Here is an 18,866-nt window from a genome sequence, read left to right as displayed (position 1 = left end):
TGCCGGTGCGGGACGACTGCTCCTGTTTTCCACAGCTGCCTCAGCTCTCTCAAAGCCAGCGCGTCCATCTCGAGCGGTATCCATCGCTCACATTCACCCATTCGTCATCTGTCCTGAAACATTTGGAGGGAGGATTAGCGAGGAGGCTGGGTAAGGTGTGTGGGGGGAGAGAAAAAGGAGATCGGGCAGATAACAAAGTAAAGCTCATGCATAAATCAACCACTTTCCTACATTATATACTAGAACAGGGAAATGAAAAATGACAGTAGTAGGGGTACCACTATCCATCACGTCGCAGATCTTTCACAATGATGGGTTTTTACAGTGGCATCTGATATTTCCAATCAGTCTGTGGGCATTTCCGTTTTTTCCTAAGAAAATCAATCGAGCACAGTCAGATTCTATTTAGCAAAGCAGAGAACATGGAGAGATGATACAGAGGAAACAGCTTTTTCGGTGAAATGTGTTTTCATTCAGCAAAAAAAAAAAAAGCAGGACAAAAAACAGAGACTCAAAGCTTGTTCTCTGCTCAGTGTACAATTATTTTATTTTTTTCAGTGTGGGGAGCTGGGAATGGGCTTTATTGATTGTCCTCATCCAGACTGATCAACCCTAACCAAGCATCAAAGAGGAACACGGGGAAACACTGAGATTTCGCCCTTAGGTCGTGTAGCTTTCTGTGTTGTAGTTACTGGGTTTGATCAACTTTCTATGTTAGCGCATGAGGCCACTTAAAGTGCTGCAGGAGCGTCCGAGTCCTGCTACCTCAGGTGTGTTTGTGATGCGAACAGTCGGAAGTGACTGTTTGCACAGGAAAGGACAAGTTGCGTAAATGTGTAATCTGTTTAGGCTGCTGTCGTCAGCTTTCCGTCTGAGTCCAGATTATATCCTCTACCAGGGGGCCACGGCTGCATCGGAGAGGTCGAGGAGGGAGGAAAGGGTATGGAGGGGGAGGCGAGGTCTTCAGGGCCCAGCAAGACAGACAAATGGCTTTGTATGAGGAAAGAAGGAAGGGAAAGGGAAATGAGGAAGGAATGGAGGAAAAAAAAAACAAAAACAAGATACAGCCATGCAGGTTGCATTGTTACAGGAAGTGAAATGCAGTAATGCTGAGGAAACAAGAATCCAAATGAAAACAAATGTGCCTATTCAAACTGACACACATGCACAGCTAATATAAGCACACACACACACACACACACGCATGCATATATATTTTGTACACAATAAACACAGACAGACTATTCTTTACCTTGTGTCTCTTTCTCACTCACCTGTAAATTTTAGCTGCTTTGTCTGAATTGAATCCAGCACATAGTGTATATCTTTAAAAGCACCACAGCGACAGGACAGCAAGAGGCAACACAAAGCAGCGTCTGTATTGTAATTTATTGCTTCTCACGCTGGCTTCTACGGGGCTTTTTTTTTTTAGTTTTTTAGTTTTTTTTGCCATCAGATACCTGAAGGACAGGCAGCGCTGTCTCTGAACATAAGTTTTACTGTGAGCTAAAACGCAGTGGGCTTTGGGGAGAGGGAGAATTTAGAAAGATAACCCTTCAAAATTAAATTGTCACTGAATGAGTTTGCCGACCAGTGAGGCCTCGCCGGGACAGGTGATGACAGCATAAAGAGAGGGAACAAATAGGAGGGAGGGGAACGAGAGGCAGGTGAGGGGAGGGGAGGAGTGGGAGGGAAGGCAGCGCCGCCTGACCGGTGCAGTACCATTGTTCCAGCGGCCCGTTATTCCCCTGCCTCTGATTGGCCCTGACATTTTTTTTCCAACCCTGACTATCTAACCAGTTAAATCAGAGTTTTCAGACATTTTTCGGACTATTATGGGGTTTGGGAATAATGGGCCGTCCCAGCCTGAGCTGTCAGGCCTGACAGAAAGCTTCAGAGGACCGATACATGATTTCCAACATCTGGACTCGTGACATGTGGAGAGGAAGCTTAATAAAACAAACATAAGCAAAACTTTCTCAGAATCTAAGTTTAAAGGATAGCAGCAATTTATAGTTAATTAACAATGCGTAAATGAGCCGTCGATTTGCCTTTACCAAAGCAAAGCCTCGAGCCGACACACACACACACACACACACACACACACAGACAAGAGAACACCTGCGTGAAGCATGCCTTGAATCTTTTTTTCTTCCCTCCGTCGCACCGATCGCACCTCCTACTCACTTGCATGGTACATAAAGGAGCTGGAATGTCTGTAGACATTACGTGGCTCGACCGAAACTGCACTGCGAATAACGAGCTCGCCAAATGATTGTGACTGATCAGCATTCTGTGTCTGTGTGTGCTCCGTCAGGTGCAGGTGATGTCGTGGAGCGTGGGTTTAGGCGGCAGGATGATTGCCAAGCTCCTCCTACCCTTCCTCATTCTCCACTCCTTCTGTGAAGGTGAGTCCTCCTCGCTGTGAAGACCGAATATGTGTAACTCTGCAAAGACGAGGCTTCTTTTATGAGTGGAGATTGTGAAGGGAAAGCCATTTACGCCGCATCATTTATGCAGTGACCCCGACTTTCTCTCACAGTGCATATATTCCAATTTAATGTGTCGCTTCTGGGCGGCAAAAAGTAGAGGACACTGTTTTTACTTGGCAGCTATTTTTGTGAATATGTGCAACAGTGTGAATTTGAAGCTGAATAATTGAAAAGGAATATGTTCACTGTTTCCTGAAGAAAGGAATGAAGGTTTAAAATTATCAGTGTGGCATCGACATTTAGCTATAAATCCACCTCTGTTAGTCATACACAGGATTATAAAGAATAATGGTATGGTCTTTTCTGTGACTTTGTAAAGATTTGAGGATGATGGAAGACAACCCTGATTCCAAAAAAAAAAAAAAAAAAAAATGAAACAGAATGTGATAATTTGCTTGTCCTTTTTGACATATACTCAGTTAAAAACAGTACAGAGACGGAGTATATTTAATGTTTGACCTCATCAGCTTCATTGATTTTTATAAATATCTGCTCATTCTGAATTTGATGCAGCAACATGTTTCAAACAAGTTGGTTCAGGAGCAACAAAAGACTGGGAAAAAACAAAAACTCCTGTTTGGATCATTCCACAGGTAAACAGGTTGATTGGTAACAGGTGATAGTATCATTATTGGGTATGAAAAAAGCATCCTGGAAAAGCTCAGTTGCTCACAAGGATGGAGTGAGGTTCACCACTTTGTGAACACATGATCGGATAAAGGAGATGAATACATGGGCTCAGGAACAGTTCAAAAAACCATTGTCAGTAAACAGTTATATGCAAATGATTGCATCCTGTATTTATTCATGTTTTACACAGCGTCCTAATGTTTTTGGAAGTGGACTTGAAAGATTTGATGACAGAATTTTAATTTCAGGAGATTTATATTTCCTCTCAGCTCTTGAAGAACCGTCTGAAAGGACAACCTGTCGCTTTCCTTCTACACATGATGCATTCCCTTACCTTCTCCTGACTTGTGCATCTTTTCCGTTCAGCCCTGCACGTGGTCTATTTATTTTTTTCACATTTTATCACTGTCATTAATCCACTCTTGTACACCCCCCTGTCACATTACTGCTCGGCTTAAGAGCTGCCTCACAGTGTTTGCCTCCTCGCTGAGTGCGTCTCTGTGAGAACCTGAGCGCGGGACAGATATAGTGAGAGGGAGCTTCAGCGTTGCACGAAAAGTCACGGTAATGTCTCACGGTGGCAGCCAGGAGACACCTCCAATCACACACAGCGCTGACGCAGCGGGGAAGGTTATTAAGTGAATGCCACAACCTCTTTCCATCAAGCACAATGAGTTTATCCAGACCTTTCTTCATATCTCCGGAGTCCTCTTGCCTCTCGCCCCTCACACTCGAGAGGCGAGTGTGAGAGGCTGGTGGACCCTGCGTTTACTTTCCGTTACCTCTGTCTTTCTCTCTCTCTCTAACTAGCCCATTAGCACGCTGACCCTGCGCTCCTCCTGAGCATTACCTCCCAGATCCAGCAAATTGGATTGATGATCACCGCTGTGATTATTTTGTGGCCGCAATTTATCTGCATCCCACTATCCAAGCCTGACGCAGTGCCTCGTAGTAATTAAGCCACAGGTGTGGACGGAAGCTTGTTAACCCTCTTCCTCGCCGCCAACCCCCCCCCACCCATGAAGCACGCTCCGTGTTCTTGGCACCCACTAAAAGCCGCGCTGGCAAGCCGGATATAAGCATCTTCTTCCGCACGGGCGGGCGCACGACTGAACGTGAAGCTTTCAAAGCAGCGATTCACCCTATCAAGCGTTCTCACTTCAAACGGGCTGGCCTTCCCTTCTCTCCCTTCAGTGTCTCTGTGGTCTGCCGCCCAGCTCAGCTGATCAAAGACCATAAGCTTTGTTCCCTGATCTTCCCAACAAAGCAGCTTGTAACGCACTGCCTTCTGACACCTCAGAACCCTGCCCAAACACGGCAGAATACTAACCCCTAAACAGGCCCTGGAAAGACTTTCCCTCCCATACAGAGAAATCAATATGAGGTAAATGCTATTTTAGCCTGAATATACTATGCTCGACATTGTTATGTTTAAAAATTCACTCGCTCTCCAAACGTGCGCCAGTCACGATGAGTATTCAGCATTTCAATGGTGTGCTTATTCCTTTTTGCCCCAGCACTCATGTTCAAAGCTTTAATTTGGGAAAAGTGAGATTTTCAGAAATGTTAACAATTATTTTCAGGCTGATGCCGTGTTACAAACCGAGTGTAAAATGGTTTTCATGGAGACTCGAGGCTTGGATGGCTCTACCTACAGACAGACCATGTAAACCTTTTATTCAAGTTACGCATGAGAATAATGACAAAAACTGACAGCGGTATAACGCTGTGTGTGTAACCGATGTTCTCTGCTTACACTGTTTTCCATTGAGTGCTAAGTGCCGTTGAAAGTGCATGTCTGTAAAACCTTTTTTGAAAGGTATAAATCAGAGGCGCTGTGGAAGCTGTTTACTGTTCCATAGCTGAATTTGACCAGAATATACCTGCAGGGGGATTGTTGGGGTTGTTGCTGAAGGTCACATCTATGTGTTTGTCCCTCTGCTGAGTGATTGATGTGCTGCATAGCTATGTCTGACATAGATGCAGTCAATACAGAAGTGGAGAGATGAACACAGGCAGACGTCTCAAATGGTTTGAAGACATATAGAGAAGATGCAACGCTTACAGAACTGAGCAGTGAAAGTCACCAGCGTACTAACTGTCCGTCAGGTAAAAACAGGAACTCGAGGAATGTTTTTATTGAACGCTAGAGAAGTTCAAAAACCAGATGGCGGTGAAGTCCATCATCACCTCCTGATGTGAGTAGATGCATGTTGCACAGGCGTCTCTGCTTGATCCTGTAATCTTGCTACTTGTTTTAATGGTTCTTCCCATTTGGTCCATTTCTATATTTCACACTAAGACTTCCAAACTGACAGATTAAGCAGAAAGTAAGGGTGGATTTTATATAGAGAACAATCAGCTGCTTCTTAACGTTAGGATTTAACCAGTTTCCTAAGACAAAGATGAAGCCATTGACCCATTTTCCATCACAATGCCTGTGTTGCGTTCAGCAGTACACAGGCTGCACTAGATACATGGCAGCTTGAGCGGATGACTGCAGTGGAATTAAAAGATTGCCCGTGTTGCCAAAAGGCCAAGATCAATGGTACCAAGCAGGGTAGTCTTATCAAATAACGTTCACCCAGCTTCCATTTAGCTGCTCTGAGGAAGACTCGCCTAGCCTAATGTTATCTCCTGGTCACATCTACTGCTCCCGTTCACTTCGATTTAGAAGCCGGGTATATATCTGTGATAGAAATATTTGGGAAACAGCTACGGTCTCCTTAAAATGTCAGGACGAGTCCCCGGATATCATTCTCTGTGGTATGCTGAGTGCATTTGCTCCAGCTTCTCACACATTGTCACACAGTGAATATATCTATATACTGTGTATCTGCCTATGACTTAAACAGCAGAACAAGTCAAATTTCTCAGTTTGAGTGTTAATTGCAGTGGTGTTTTTGCACCGACGATTAAGATCACTTGACAAATGCTGATGTTCAGTAACCATTCCTCCCTCTCTCTTTTTCACAGGCTCCAACCAGCCGCCACGCTTCCTGAACTACTTCTTCTCGACCTACCTTCTCATCTATGAAGATATGCCCGTCGGTGAGTGTCTGCGGAGTGCCAGCGTGTTGCCTTTTGATGCATCTACGCCGGCTAAACAAAGTACAGTAAAGCTGTCTTTGTGGATTGCTTTGTCGACTTGTTTACTGCACAGAAGCGGTCTGTCCTCTGCACCCGCCGAATATAAACTGAGAAAGAGAAAACAACAAGTGAAGAGACATGTCAGAATGGGGGTGACAGGGATGGCAATGGATGTCCTCTATCAGGACGCGTGTGCTGCACGCGTTTGTATGTGTGTGGCGTGTTTGTCTGCGTGACGAGGAGGAAGCTCCAGAGCCCGCTCGTCTGACTGATATATAGCCGCCACAAAAGAAACCTGGGATGCTTTGGGTGTTTCGCATCCTGGATGAAAGGGTTTGTCCAGATTTTATATCTCCATGTTATTAAGCTTGCTTGTATGTTGTGCACCACTGCCGTTGGGGGCGGTCGAGGGTTACGGTATTAACACCAGACACGGTTACGTCCGATTCCTCCTATTACACCCCCTCTTATTTATTTATTTATTTTTTGTTGTTATTTTTGTTGGTTGAAGTGATTGACAGGGCAATTTGGAGATGTCTGGCTTTTCATCATCTCTGAGGGTGTCAGTGGCTTGGAATTAAAATCCTTTTTATTGGATTGATTTTCTAGGAGTTTGTTTTATATATATATATATATATATATATATATATATATATATATATATATATATATCACATGACCTTTCTGTCAACACTCCTCTGAATCATGGAGTGTTCGCTTATCCAAACCTACACTCTCTGAGTTGCTTTGTGGAAGCGGTTACGTGTCAAAGGCACAAACAACCTAGAATTTTTTTTTTTCTCTTTCACATTTTTTTCTTCGGCTCGTAAAAGTTCAAATGCGTCGCTTAAGCCTCCGTCATCATCACCGCACCAGTCACAGTGACTCCAGCATCATCTCCATCATTATCATCTGAGTTGAGTGTTTGTACCGCAGCCAGGAAAGGTTACTGTATCCCTCTGAGCCTACAGTAAATCATTATCACCATGACCCCAAACACCATTACCCTCATAGCTGCCTGGTGTGGCATCTTTGCCCAACAGTACTAAGCAGTTTCTGGCAGGAGGCCACCTCGTCGCTAATTTCCCTAACCGCTCTGTCCAGGTTGCCCTCTGGCCATGAATCATTGTGTCCTCTCCTCAGGCAGCTGGGCTCGGGTCCAGCGGTGCCTTCCACTGGTCCAGAAAGCTGTCAGTCATGTGTCTGGCTCGGCCTGTGATGGCTTCTTCAGTGGTGCGATTATGAGGGCGGCCTGAGTGATCGGACAGTGACAATTTGTCAGGATTATTGTTTATTAGCTCAGCAGATGTCCTCGTCTAGGAGGCCCTCCAGTTCATAAAAACATGAACACACACACACACACACACACACACACACACACGCACACACACAAGCCACAGAGTCACCCACAGTGTGTGTGTGTGTGTGTGTGTGTGTGTGTGTGTTTGTATCCTGATGGGGACTTGCTGACTGCACCAACCCATGGGGACTTCATGTCCCCATGAGGTCCCCACAGGTCCAGGCTGCTTTTTGAGGCTGAAGATCTGGTTTTAGGCTTATGCTTTGAAATAGGTTAGGGTAAGGAGCTAGGGAATGAATTATGTCAGTGGAGTGCCCCCACGGGGATAGTGATTCAAACATTGTGCATTGTGAGTGGAGAATAGCATAAGATCCTGTTCACCACAAACACCCACATACTTCCTCACACACAAACTCAAGATTACTTATCATCCAGCACACTGGCTTAATAGAGTAGCCCGGCAGCAATTTCAATGCTGACACCGCTCTTACTCTTGATTTGAATAAAGGGTAGATTGAAAATACATATTTTCTCATCTCAAGGTTCAGTGGAAAGATTGTGCAAAGAATAAAGAATTGTTAAATTGGACTTTCAGGACACAATGGAGGCGGCATAATCATATTCAGACCTTCATGCATTCTTCTATACTTCATTATGCCATCATTTTATCACAAATTTGATGAACGTAAATGAGCACCTGTCTGGCTGAAGCCAAACCCCACGACTTGAGCCCAGTGATCAGGTTTCCACAGCCGCTCTGATTGGTCACATTCAGTTACCATGGAGGTTGTCAGGCCTTAGTCTTGGTCATGACGGAAGGGCGTAGGGTTCATGCAAGCAGTCATTGTGTTGACTGCCACATGCACATTAGCACCAACGATACTGCATTGTAGAGATCGGCAAAGCAGGCTTCCTTCAGTTGAAACTGGTCTGCATGCATGTGCGCACACTCACAGCTCTATCTGGCCTTGTCTAGGCAGCAGATCAGTGGCTTCAGCTCATTGCCAGTAGCCTCGGCTCCGTATGGCAGGCAGGAGCACATGATTATTTATCAGAGGGATGAGGGAACACATCCAAGCACCATGGATATTTGATCTGAGAGTACGCTCGCTCGTCTCCCCCTCTCACCAGCAAGGGGTTTGGTTCAGGAACCGGCACAAGGTGTTCGAAAGACGATGCGCAGATGTGTGCAGCAGAGGCACGTGTAGCACGACGGGAGACGGCTGTCACCCGGTGTGAGCTCAAACGTCTGACATGTTTACTGTCCTTTACCTTTGAGTCCAGTTTTCAGTGTCTTTCAAGCAAACACGGCACCCTCAGCTTGATTCATGACTCTTTAGTCCCCACCGGGATGAATGACGCCTGCGATGCGTGATTAGGCTGCATTAGTGGTTTGCTGTACACTGCAGTGATATGATGCATCAGATGACTTATTTAAATAATTACAAGAGCAATGTTTCACGCCGTTCAGAACAAAATCCTCGCTCCATTCATGTTCGTTCTCTGCACGTCTGCGTGTTCTCTTGTGCATGCGTCCATCCAGCGTGAGTGTGCACGCATGTGTTTGCATTTCATGCATTTTTGTCACATCCGGGCACTGGGATCATTCACTCTTAAGGGAGGGGCGGCAGCTAAACAGAGGAGCTGATGTTTAAATGCAGTGGCAGATAACAGTGTGTGTGTTGTGTCAGGAAATGGGATGCGTAATTAGACTGAGAGAACACTTTGATTAAACGCTCTCATCTCCTAATCCACTTTGCCCTGATTCGGCAGATTAAGCTCTCTACTGAGTAATTAACTTGTGGAAAGAACACAACATTTGTTCAAAATAAGAAACTTCCACACTCTGCTGGGACGCTTTGTGCATGTCTTGTAGTTTATGCCAATTGAGCACAAGGCCTCGAATTTGGCTCAGGCTAGCATTATTAAAACACGTGTTCATTTTTACGAGATGAGTTATTGTGTACATTCAGATTCAATTATTTTTTACTGAGGAAGTAAGAAGCCTCGGAGGGCAGGGGAGTAAGACAGGAGAGAAGCCTCTGGCACCATTCATTGCACGAGTGGGTGAACTGAACTGAAGGTCTCTTTTTCAAACTACCATTTCAGTCATTTTGACTCATTAATATCAGCACACTTGTATCCCTTGTCATTAAACAAAAGTGCATCACATTTCCAAAAGAAAGGGACTATAAAAACCAAATGATCTTCCTTTTCTATTCCCCCTTCATCACACAGTGACCACATTAGACATCCAAAGCAGCATACTTATGCATCTCAGCATAGGGTTTGCGGTATACCAGCTCTTATTTCATGTCTTGCAGCATATTTTCCTGCTTGTACATATATATATTCTTTTCTCTTACGATGGCAGCAGGCAAACATTGCTCCAGAGGAAACACTTTTCAGCCACGAGGCCATTTTTTAAAAATATTTTAGGCCTGTGCATCAAATCTTAACTGTGTGTGCCAGTACGAGGGCGCCTTTTCTTCTTCACTTTGCCCCCTCTGCTCCTTCACATTCTTCCACTGCCACAGTAAATACCTCGCACTTTTAATTAGCTCTGTGGCATTCCTAATTCAATAATAATTAAGGAGCAGAAAGTAGCCTCAAGGAACGGCTTATTAAAGCCTTCCCCTAAACATGTTGATAATGTCTGTGTACTTTCTCCCCAGCCAATTCCCCCTGTCGGCTGCCTCGCGCACTCTGCATCAACGCTCCCTCCTCCGGACACTGTCTCTCCCTCTCTCTGTCTGATTCAGTGTACTGACTGTGTTAGATGCAGTCATAAACAAAGCAGCATTCATAACTATTGCTAGCTGTTGTACATTGATGATATCGTGGTGCAACACTCCTTTGTCTTCCTAGAAGCTTTATCTAACATCAGTTTTTTTTAGAATTTCTTCATCAGCATAAATAAAAAAAATGTTTAAGCGTGCAAATGTCTCTGTTGTTGTTGTGTGTTTGGAAGATGAGTCTTTTCAACTCTCTTTTCTTGGCATTAAGGGCTGCCTTTGCTCTCTGGTTTGGGATATTTTAAAAATTTGATTGAACCTCAAACTTTCATGGTTCAGGGTTCCCCACGCCTTTGCTAATTTAATACAGAAGAAAATATGGTGCCATGAATTGCAGCAGACATTGCTGTTTTAATGTTATGTTAAAGACTACAGGAAGAACATGAATGCTGCTTTGTGACGGAGGCTTTTCTCCTTCTCTAGAGACTCCCTGTTAGTGACATTTGGCTGGAGACAAGCCCTTAGTTTTTGTTTTTTGTTTTTTTTTCTGCTGCTGATCTAATGATTGGCCAGGACATTACCTGGTTGGAGAGAATGGCCTCCTTACCTGGCTGACTCTGAGCTGATTTACACAGTGCTGTGGAGGAGACCCAAGTATACACGCATGTGTGTGACCATATGCAATCCATCCACAGTACACCAACCCTGCATAACCCTACTGTGTCAGAGCAGTGTTCAGAGCTGAGCGTACCCAACGACTCTTCACTGTTGAGTCTGCCACAGTCATGCACCTACAGTATACGAGTATGAAATGTCTCTGTCCTTCCCCTGAATGTCTCATGTTTTTGGCATCAGGAAACGTAGCCTAAAACCTTTCCAAAAAATGTGAACCCTGAATTTCTTTTTTAACATTTCAAATATGTGGAATCACCTCATCACGCTTGTAGACTGTTTTGCAGAAGACTAGAAGACATCCAGGAATATTTTGCCTGTCTTTTGCCTCTACAGGCCAGATAATCTAGAGCAGAAACAGAAGCATAAAAAGAGAAATAAAGAAAGATGAGTGGTGGTAAAATGAAAGGGCAATCAGGGTGCCGTCAGAGGAGGAAGAAGAAGAAGAGGGGGCCAGTTCCTCAGAGAGTTGATTCATTGTTTTGGAGATGTTGGCTTGTGTCCAGGGCTGTCTCTGCTTGCAGGATATGTGCTCTAGATATTTGTTACTGTCAGACTGTGAGCAGGGCAGCACAGAGGGCTGTCCCTGCTCCTGCTTTCGGCCCTCGTTTAGCCAGCTTGGAATGCGACGTGTGTGTTCTTCCTGCATCTCTGGCGACTGCCGTTGTATCTGTCACTGTTGGTGAGTTTGAGTTGGTGGCTGTGCTGTGTGCATGAGCATGACTGTGCGTCTGTCTGCTCGTGTGTGTGTGTGGGTTTTAGTTTTTAGAAATCCTATCTACCAGCTGCAGAAGTGAAGTATCCCTCCCTGTTGAGGTTTGAACCACCTGATCTCAGCAGGAGGTGAGTCCCAACATGTCCGCGAGATATTCTTAATGACTGGAAGCGTTTCTCTCCGCGTGAAGATGCCTCCCCTACCTCACTTTAAGAGGGGGATCCGCTTGATCTTCTTACTTGCTGTGGCAGCTCTCGGCTGTCATTGAGCTGTAGCATTGACTCCCACAATGGCTTCCCAATAATGCCAGCACACTGCCATCCATGAGGGACCTCTGTTTTGGTTTAGTCAATCATCCCTTATCTCTCCCCTGTGGTGGCTTGCTCCCCCCTTCCTCCCCCAGGAAATAATGGGGTCCACGGTTCAGTGGTGTCTGCAAACACACCATCCATCATGACGCTGCTCTGCGCTATATTGTCTGCACTTACCCAGCACGTGATGTGTTAGCGTTATTATGTCCCATGCAAACACTCACAACACTCTGGCCTCTCATTGCAACGCTGCCTCTGAGTTTCCACGAAAGCATCCCCCTCATTCTCATACATAATTTTAATTTTCTCACTTTTCCCCTGATCTTCTATTTTTTCTAGCTATCTGACTCTCAGTGTTGCTTTCTGAAAGCACTCTGGAAAATGTTTATTTTAACAAATAATTTTGTCCCATACGCAGTCTTAAATTATGTACAACTCTGGCAGTGCTCAAAGGAAATGATGCATATTTCCAATGCAGCTTCCCATGATTCACACATTTTCTGAATAAAATTAGAAAGAACAAGTCGGTTACTCATGTGCTAACAGGAAAAAGACATTTCATCTTTTGAAACTGACATTTAAACAACTTGATTTGCATTTGATTTATTCTCGTGTCAAATTTCTGTAGTTTACCGTCCTGTGAAAAAAAAAACTTGAGAACGAAGTAATGAAACTTAAAGACTTAAGATTAATAATTTTACTTGGTACATAGCAAGGGTGGCTCTAAGAAGCCTCAAACATTATTGCTGTTACCAAAAGCTTGCAGAAACATTTTCAGGAACAGGGGTGAAAAACAAAGAACCAGCTGGAAACAGACACATATCACATTGGTCAGGTTAATATACTGAATTTAAACAGTTGTACATTTGAGCTCTTCAACTAACTACTTATGTGAGACTGATTCCATAACAAGAACAGCAGCAAAACGTTTCCAAATGTTTCAGACCAGCTTTCACCTGAGCTGATTTAGACCAAGACACTGGAATCTGACCTGTTTGATCCTTTACTCAAATAAAAGCAGCAGTACTGCAGTATAAAAATACTTTGTTGGAAGGCAAAAGTCTTTAAAGGCATTAAAAATGGTACTAAAATTAAATTACATATTAGCAGCAAAATGTCAATATTAGTAAAAGTACTCAGTGTGCAGGGTGGCCCCCCTTTCAGATATGAGATGAAGCTAATTTTAACTACTTTGCTGCTGTGTGGCCGAATCAATGGTCAATCAATACAGCTATATAGCATCATATTGGGTGTGGTGCATTTGTGTTTGTGTTTAATCTGAAAAGGAGGTAGTAACTATAGCTGTCAAATACATGTAGTGGAATTTAAGTTTAGTACGAAGTTGAGTAAAGGAACTTGTGCTCAGTAAGTGCAGTTCCTTGACCAGTTCTGTACTGTACAGTTCTCTGCAGGTGTGTCACAGTAAAACCCACAGCCGTAGCTCATTTGGAAGAAAAGCTTGCTGCTGTCCTTTCATCACCTCACGGCCGTGACAGAGATCTGATTTGGCATGAGTTGCACAAATGGACACTAAAGTAGTGCTTACATGCCTGTGACATGTCACTTTGGTGTGAATTACAGGGCACACCCAACCCTGACCTCACAGCTTCACGTTTCTCTCAGTAGACAGTCAGTTCACTGTTTACATTAGTCATTTTAGGGTGATTGAAGCCATTGTAAGGTCCACCTTTAAAACAACACCTCGAGGAGGTGATATTTCAGTGTTCAGCGTGGTCTTCAGTTTCAGCTACGTGGTTGAGCGTCTTATGTAAGACTCATTTAGTGTTTCTTCAGACGCTATCTTATCGCCCTCTTCATCTCCTTTAAAAATGCATTCTACTTCAGTGGCGTCGCCTATTCTGTCGAATTTTTCCTGCGTTATGACCAGAGCGAGAGCGACGGAGAGTAGCTGCAGGCTGTGTGTGTGCGATATTTCTCTGGCTTGTAAAAGTTAATTGAAATTGTCTGTGGGAATGTGGCGCGACACCAGGTTGAGCAGCACTGCCAAGGCGCCCGGCGCTGAGCTGACAGGCATCGCTGTGATGGCGGCAGTGGTTAGATTACCTGACCTGGTTGGACTCTCACACACTATCTTTAGTGTGTAGCATTTAGACGCACCATCACTGGGCAAGACACTTAGCCGTAATTGCTCAGGATCTGTCCCTCTGTGTTTGTGTGTGTGTGAGAGAGAGAGTGAGAGAGACAGAAAGAGAGAGATCGCAGACATGCAGAATCATCAAAGAGAACACCACAATATTTGTGATGGTGATTCTAGCTTCCCTTTTTTTCCGTTTCCCCAAATTATCAGTATCGTCACAGAGTTCAGCTTGTGCACGTTTGTGTGTGTGTGTATGTGTGTGTGTGCGTGTGCGTGTGTGTGTGAGTGTGTATATTTGTGTGTCAAACTCCTATCTGGAAAGCCTCAGGTTTAAACCCAGTTTAATCCCAGCAGTCCCAGCAACTAAAATGATCAAAGTATCAAGAGGGTGAACCCTCTACTTGAGCCGTGCTCATGCATTTTGTATGTGTGTGTTTATGCAGGGATGCAAAACCCCATCCACCCCCCCCCCACCCCCCCGCCCCCAGCTCATTTGGAGATGGGTGATTTTTAAACACCACAGTATTTAGTGGAAATGTAATATGGCCATTTTTGTATTTCTGTCTTTCCATTTTTCCCTCACATTTAATTCATTGTCTCAGGTTTTAGTATTTGTTTTCTCATATTTATGTGTGTGTGTGTGTGTGTTTGCACGTTACTCCATTCTCCAGTACTGAGAGGTGCATTGCTGGGTGGCAGATCAGCTTCTTGCAGCTGCTTATCTGGCCCAGGTGGGTCACGGCTGATACCTGCCTGAGCCACGCAGAGCAGCTAACCTGGAAATTGATGTTTCACATCAGCGACCACCTCTCCCTGCTCCATCGCAGGGAAGCAGTGGGAGTGAGGAGGGGAAATGCTTGTGTGTGTGTGTGCGTGTATGTGCGTGTGTGTTTCTTGCATGTGTGCTTGCATGAATGTATGGTTTTGTTTTGTTTTTTTTCTGTTTCTCTGTGCCCCTCTGGAGAGGTACACGCATGCAGCAGTTCATGTTGTGACTCATGTGCAAATATATTGTTGCTGTTCCTATGTTAGACAGAAGAAGGTGCTTTATACATAAAAAAGGCCCACTGTTCCAATTACAGAGAAGATGCAAATGAGGAGCAAATAAAATATCATGATAAACTCCTAATGGTCTATGAAAATCAGAGGGTTAAGGTCTCAAAGACCACTAGGGATGATTTCAAAGACAACAACAACCTGTTACTGGGATGTGCATGAAGTTCTGAGTATTGCTTGGAAAATGAGCTCCTGCTGAGAGTAGAAACCTATGTTTAGAGCTATTTAATCATCATATTTCACACAGCCCTGTTGTTGCCAGGCATTTTCACATGCAACCCATTTTCTTATTCATGTAAGACCACTGGTCAGACTAGCTGAATATGTCCTTTTTTCCTTTGCATTAGCTGGAGCTTGGATGTAGCTTGTGGCAATTTTTGTAAGTTTTAGTACCAAAACACTAAATTTGCTAAATCTTTTGAATTATTGTTGGGGCGACATGCTGGATCAGCTTATATTAGAGGCCTGCGGTGTAATATCAACGCTGGTCGTCTGAGGCTGGCGTGCATTCTATGAAGAAAGGTTATATCGTCCTTGTCTTGAAAGCTGACATTTGTTCTCATAAAGGCCAGCGTGCTGGTGCCAGATAGGATTAATTGACAAGTGGGGTGCCTGCACTCTGTGCCCCCCATTTACAGACCAGTCTCTGGCTCAAATCTGCTTGCTTTTGTTCGCCGGTGTCTCGATCTCTGTCTTCTCCACTGGTGGGGAATGATCTCACTCGCTTGTGTTTCCTCTCTCTTGCCCTGGCCATGCGGTGATTATGCTCTCGGTATGCCGCCATTCCCAACGAGGTGATGCGACTGCAGCCTTTTCAGTGCATACAAATACACTGTCAATTAGCTGTTTGCACTTACTATCTTTTGAAACCCAAAGTATGGGTTTTCTAAATCTATGCATGCTAGCGGTCGACGCAGTGATAGGCATGTGTGTGTTTATATGTGCTTGTGTGCGTGTGGGCTGGAGAGAGAGCAGTGTAATTGAACTCCTCTCTTATCGCACAGCCGAGAAGGTGTTTGACATTTAACAGGCCGCCTTGGAAGCATGGATCTTTTTTTTTCTTCTTCTAAGGAATAAGGCAGCCTGTCTGTTGTCTGTCCTCTTTCTCTGCCTAGCACACATTCTTGTTCTTTGTCTCTTTCTCTCTCCTATTTGTTTCTCTGTGCGGCAGTTTGTCTCCAGTGAGAAGTTCCAGTTGCTAACAAATCCCGGGCTTTTCTGCTGTCAGCCATGGTGTGTGTGAGATACTGTTTTTTTTTTTTTTTTTTTTGTTGTTGCTTTTTTTTCTCACTGTTCATTTCCCATTAATTCATGCCCACACAAACGTACACATTGAACATAGAAAATACCTAGTTGCTTGTATTGTACCTAAACCTGTCATGGCTCCTTGGTGGGAGGACAGAGAGAGTCCAAAACTGATCATCCAGAGCAGCTGTCATTGCCCAGCTCTCCCGCTCACCTCTCCTGTTTTTCATGCTTTCCCTCGTCACTCTGCTCCTCTCTCCAGATTGACCAAGGAGGTCAATTGCCAATTTGCCGGTGCCAATGTCTTTGTCAGGAAACAATATTAATTTTGGCTAATTAGGACCTGAAGCTAATGAGCGCTACAGATAATGAGTTCATTTATAGTCCATAAAACAAGTGTGGCGTGTTATGTGATGAAAAAAAAGCTGCAATGGCGGCAGCCGGACGTCAGATTTAGGCAGCGGCGTAGCAAACAATCTGGACACGCGCTTTTGGACACGCACACGCACACACACACATACATAGGCCCTGGCTTGTCTGCATTGCAGTCCTTTGCTGGTCAGCTTGAGCACACTTTCAGCCGAGCTTTTTGGACAGTGACCATCCCACCCCCTTCCTGATGTATCTCTGTTCTGTCTTTTCTCTCCCTCTCTTACTCTTTACCGCTGTGTCTCATTGGCTCTCTCTCTCTCTCTTTATCTCCCTGCCGTCATATGTCTTTCTCACGGGGGAAAAGTGGATCGCTTCTGATAACGGCAGAAGAGATACAGCAGTGAGAATGCAAAAGACCGGCAGGGAAATGGGATATGGAGGGAGAAGAGAAAGAGAAATGGAGGGAGGAATTAAAGTAAGAAGGTGGAAAAGGTAAGAGGGAGGGGTGGAGAAGAGAAGGATACTGTACATACAAGGAAAGAGGCAGGATAAAAGAAGGGGGAGCTGTAGATGTGAAAGTGGAAGGGATACACATGGAGAGATGGGAATATTAGCAGAGGGGGGATGAAGGTGAGAGGGGCTTCACAGCAGATGGACATAAGAGATAGAGAGAGAGATGAAGAAGATGGAGATGCACTGGTGACTCTGCCCATATAGATAAAGTCCAGCTGGCCTTGGCCTTGGCCCGGCCAGTCAGGCAGCTATACCGAACTGAGCTGGACCAGACCAGGATCAGACATGCTAGTGTGGCGTCTGGAGCACAGTGCAATTCCGCAACTGTTACACCATATGGACTGGTGAGAAAACACTTATTACTGCTACGTTCCAGTGGAGATCACCAAGCCTGCGTGCCACCAAAAATGAAATGGGAAATAAAGTAGCAGCGACAGCTTGATGCTAATCTACATCCACTTGTCAGCGGAGTGTGATGTTGCTGTTGGGCCGCTGAACTTTGCCTCTCACTCGGTCAAGGTGGAAGGTCAACTTCAACGCTAGGTCTGACCACAGAAATTAGATTGTGGTGTTGCATGAGCCATTCGAGCGCCCGTGTAAACATCTGCAAGGGTTGACAGGGTTTCCCCTGTCAATTCAAATAAATCAAAGCTGGGCAGTTTTTTCTTCTTTTTTTTTTTCTTTTTCTTGGCTTGCCTGAAAAAAGCAGAACAGATTATAACAATACATTGCAACAAGAGTGAGATATTTTTAAAAAAATGACTTTTTAAATGTTTTTTTAAGCATGCCAGTAATGCAAGTTCAGCAAGTTTTTTGCTAGTGTACCTAGTGTACTACCTTGCCTAGTACCTAGGCTAGGAGGTACTTTATGCTACTCAGTGTTTCTTAAGTTTAGTCCACTGAACCACCAGTTGATAGGGACTGAGGTGGATACTTGATTATGTTTGCACTTTTTAAAATTAGCGGAGAAAACAACTATTTCTTATCTCAACTAGTACAAAAAGACAAATCTCCATTAAGCTGCTTTTCATCAAACTAGAACAAGGCTTCCTGGAAAAATGGTGCCCAAAATCATAATAGAGTTCAGTGAACTCTTAGTAGTTATTCAGTATTTCAAGTCACACAATTTCAAGTCATATGAACTCATGAATAAGTCCTGAAATAGGTCTTGTAACTATGAATGTTAAGATGGCCTAAAAGTTCATGATTCTACTGCCTTCATAATTATTAATCAACTTCACAAAATTCCAGTGAGTTTTTCAGCTCGTTAGCAAATGGTGACAAGTACTACTACTACTACTACTACTACTACTACTACTACCACTGGAGATGTGGAGGTAGGCGCGCAGGGTGTGCCACATCAACCCTCTTTAATAGGCTTTTTAAAGGCGAACATACAGTAAGCTGTGCCATGGCTCTCCCCTCCTTCAACCCTGCGTGACAGGTGAACGCATCACACACCACTCACATAACACACCTGCTGCTGTGAGAGCATGGCCGATAATTACGCACTGTAAAAGTCCCAAAACATGAGCAGAGTAGGAACTGGAGAACAAAATGATTGAAACATGAAGGTGTGAACAGGGTATCGCATGGCATGTGGCTGTGCACAGCAAGCACACTGACACACGTACTCA

General features: G+C 44.4%; 1 protein-coding gene across 2 annotated transcripts in view; it reads left to right on the top strand.

Annotated features, from left to right (window-relative positions):
* The first annotated feature begins 2,326 nt into the window (after nucleotides 1–2,326).
* cdh23 (cadherin-related 23) overlaps nucleotides 2,327–18,866 on the top strand; it is a 141,826-nt gene continuing 125,286 nt past the window's right edge. For both annotated transcript variants that reach the window (XM_041947075.1, XM_041947076.1), the window contains exons 1-2: nucleotides 2,327–2,408; nucleotides 6,099–6,173. In XM_041947075.1, the coding sequence (XP_041803009.1) occupies nucleotides 2,327–2,408; nucleotides 6,099–6,173 (157 nt within the window). The remainder of the gene's footprint in view (nucleotides 2,409–6,098; nucleotides 6,174–18,866) is intronic.

Source organism: Chelmon rostratus, chromosome 11 (genome assembly GCF_017976325.1).
Source record: "Chelmon rostratus isolate fCheRos1 chromosome 11, fCheRos1.pri, whole genome shotgun sequence".
Taxonomy (NCBI): Eukaryota; Metazoa; Chordata; class Actinopteri; order Chaetodontiformes; family Chaetodontidae; genus Chelmon; species Chelmon rostratus.
Note: the sequence above shows the minus strand (reverse complement) of the source record. Positions and strands in the feature narration are given on the sequence as shown.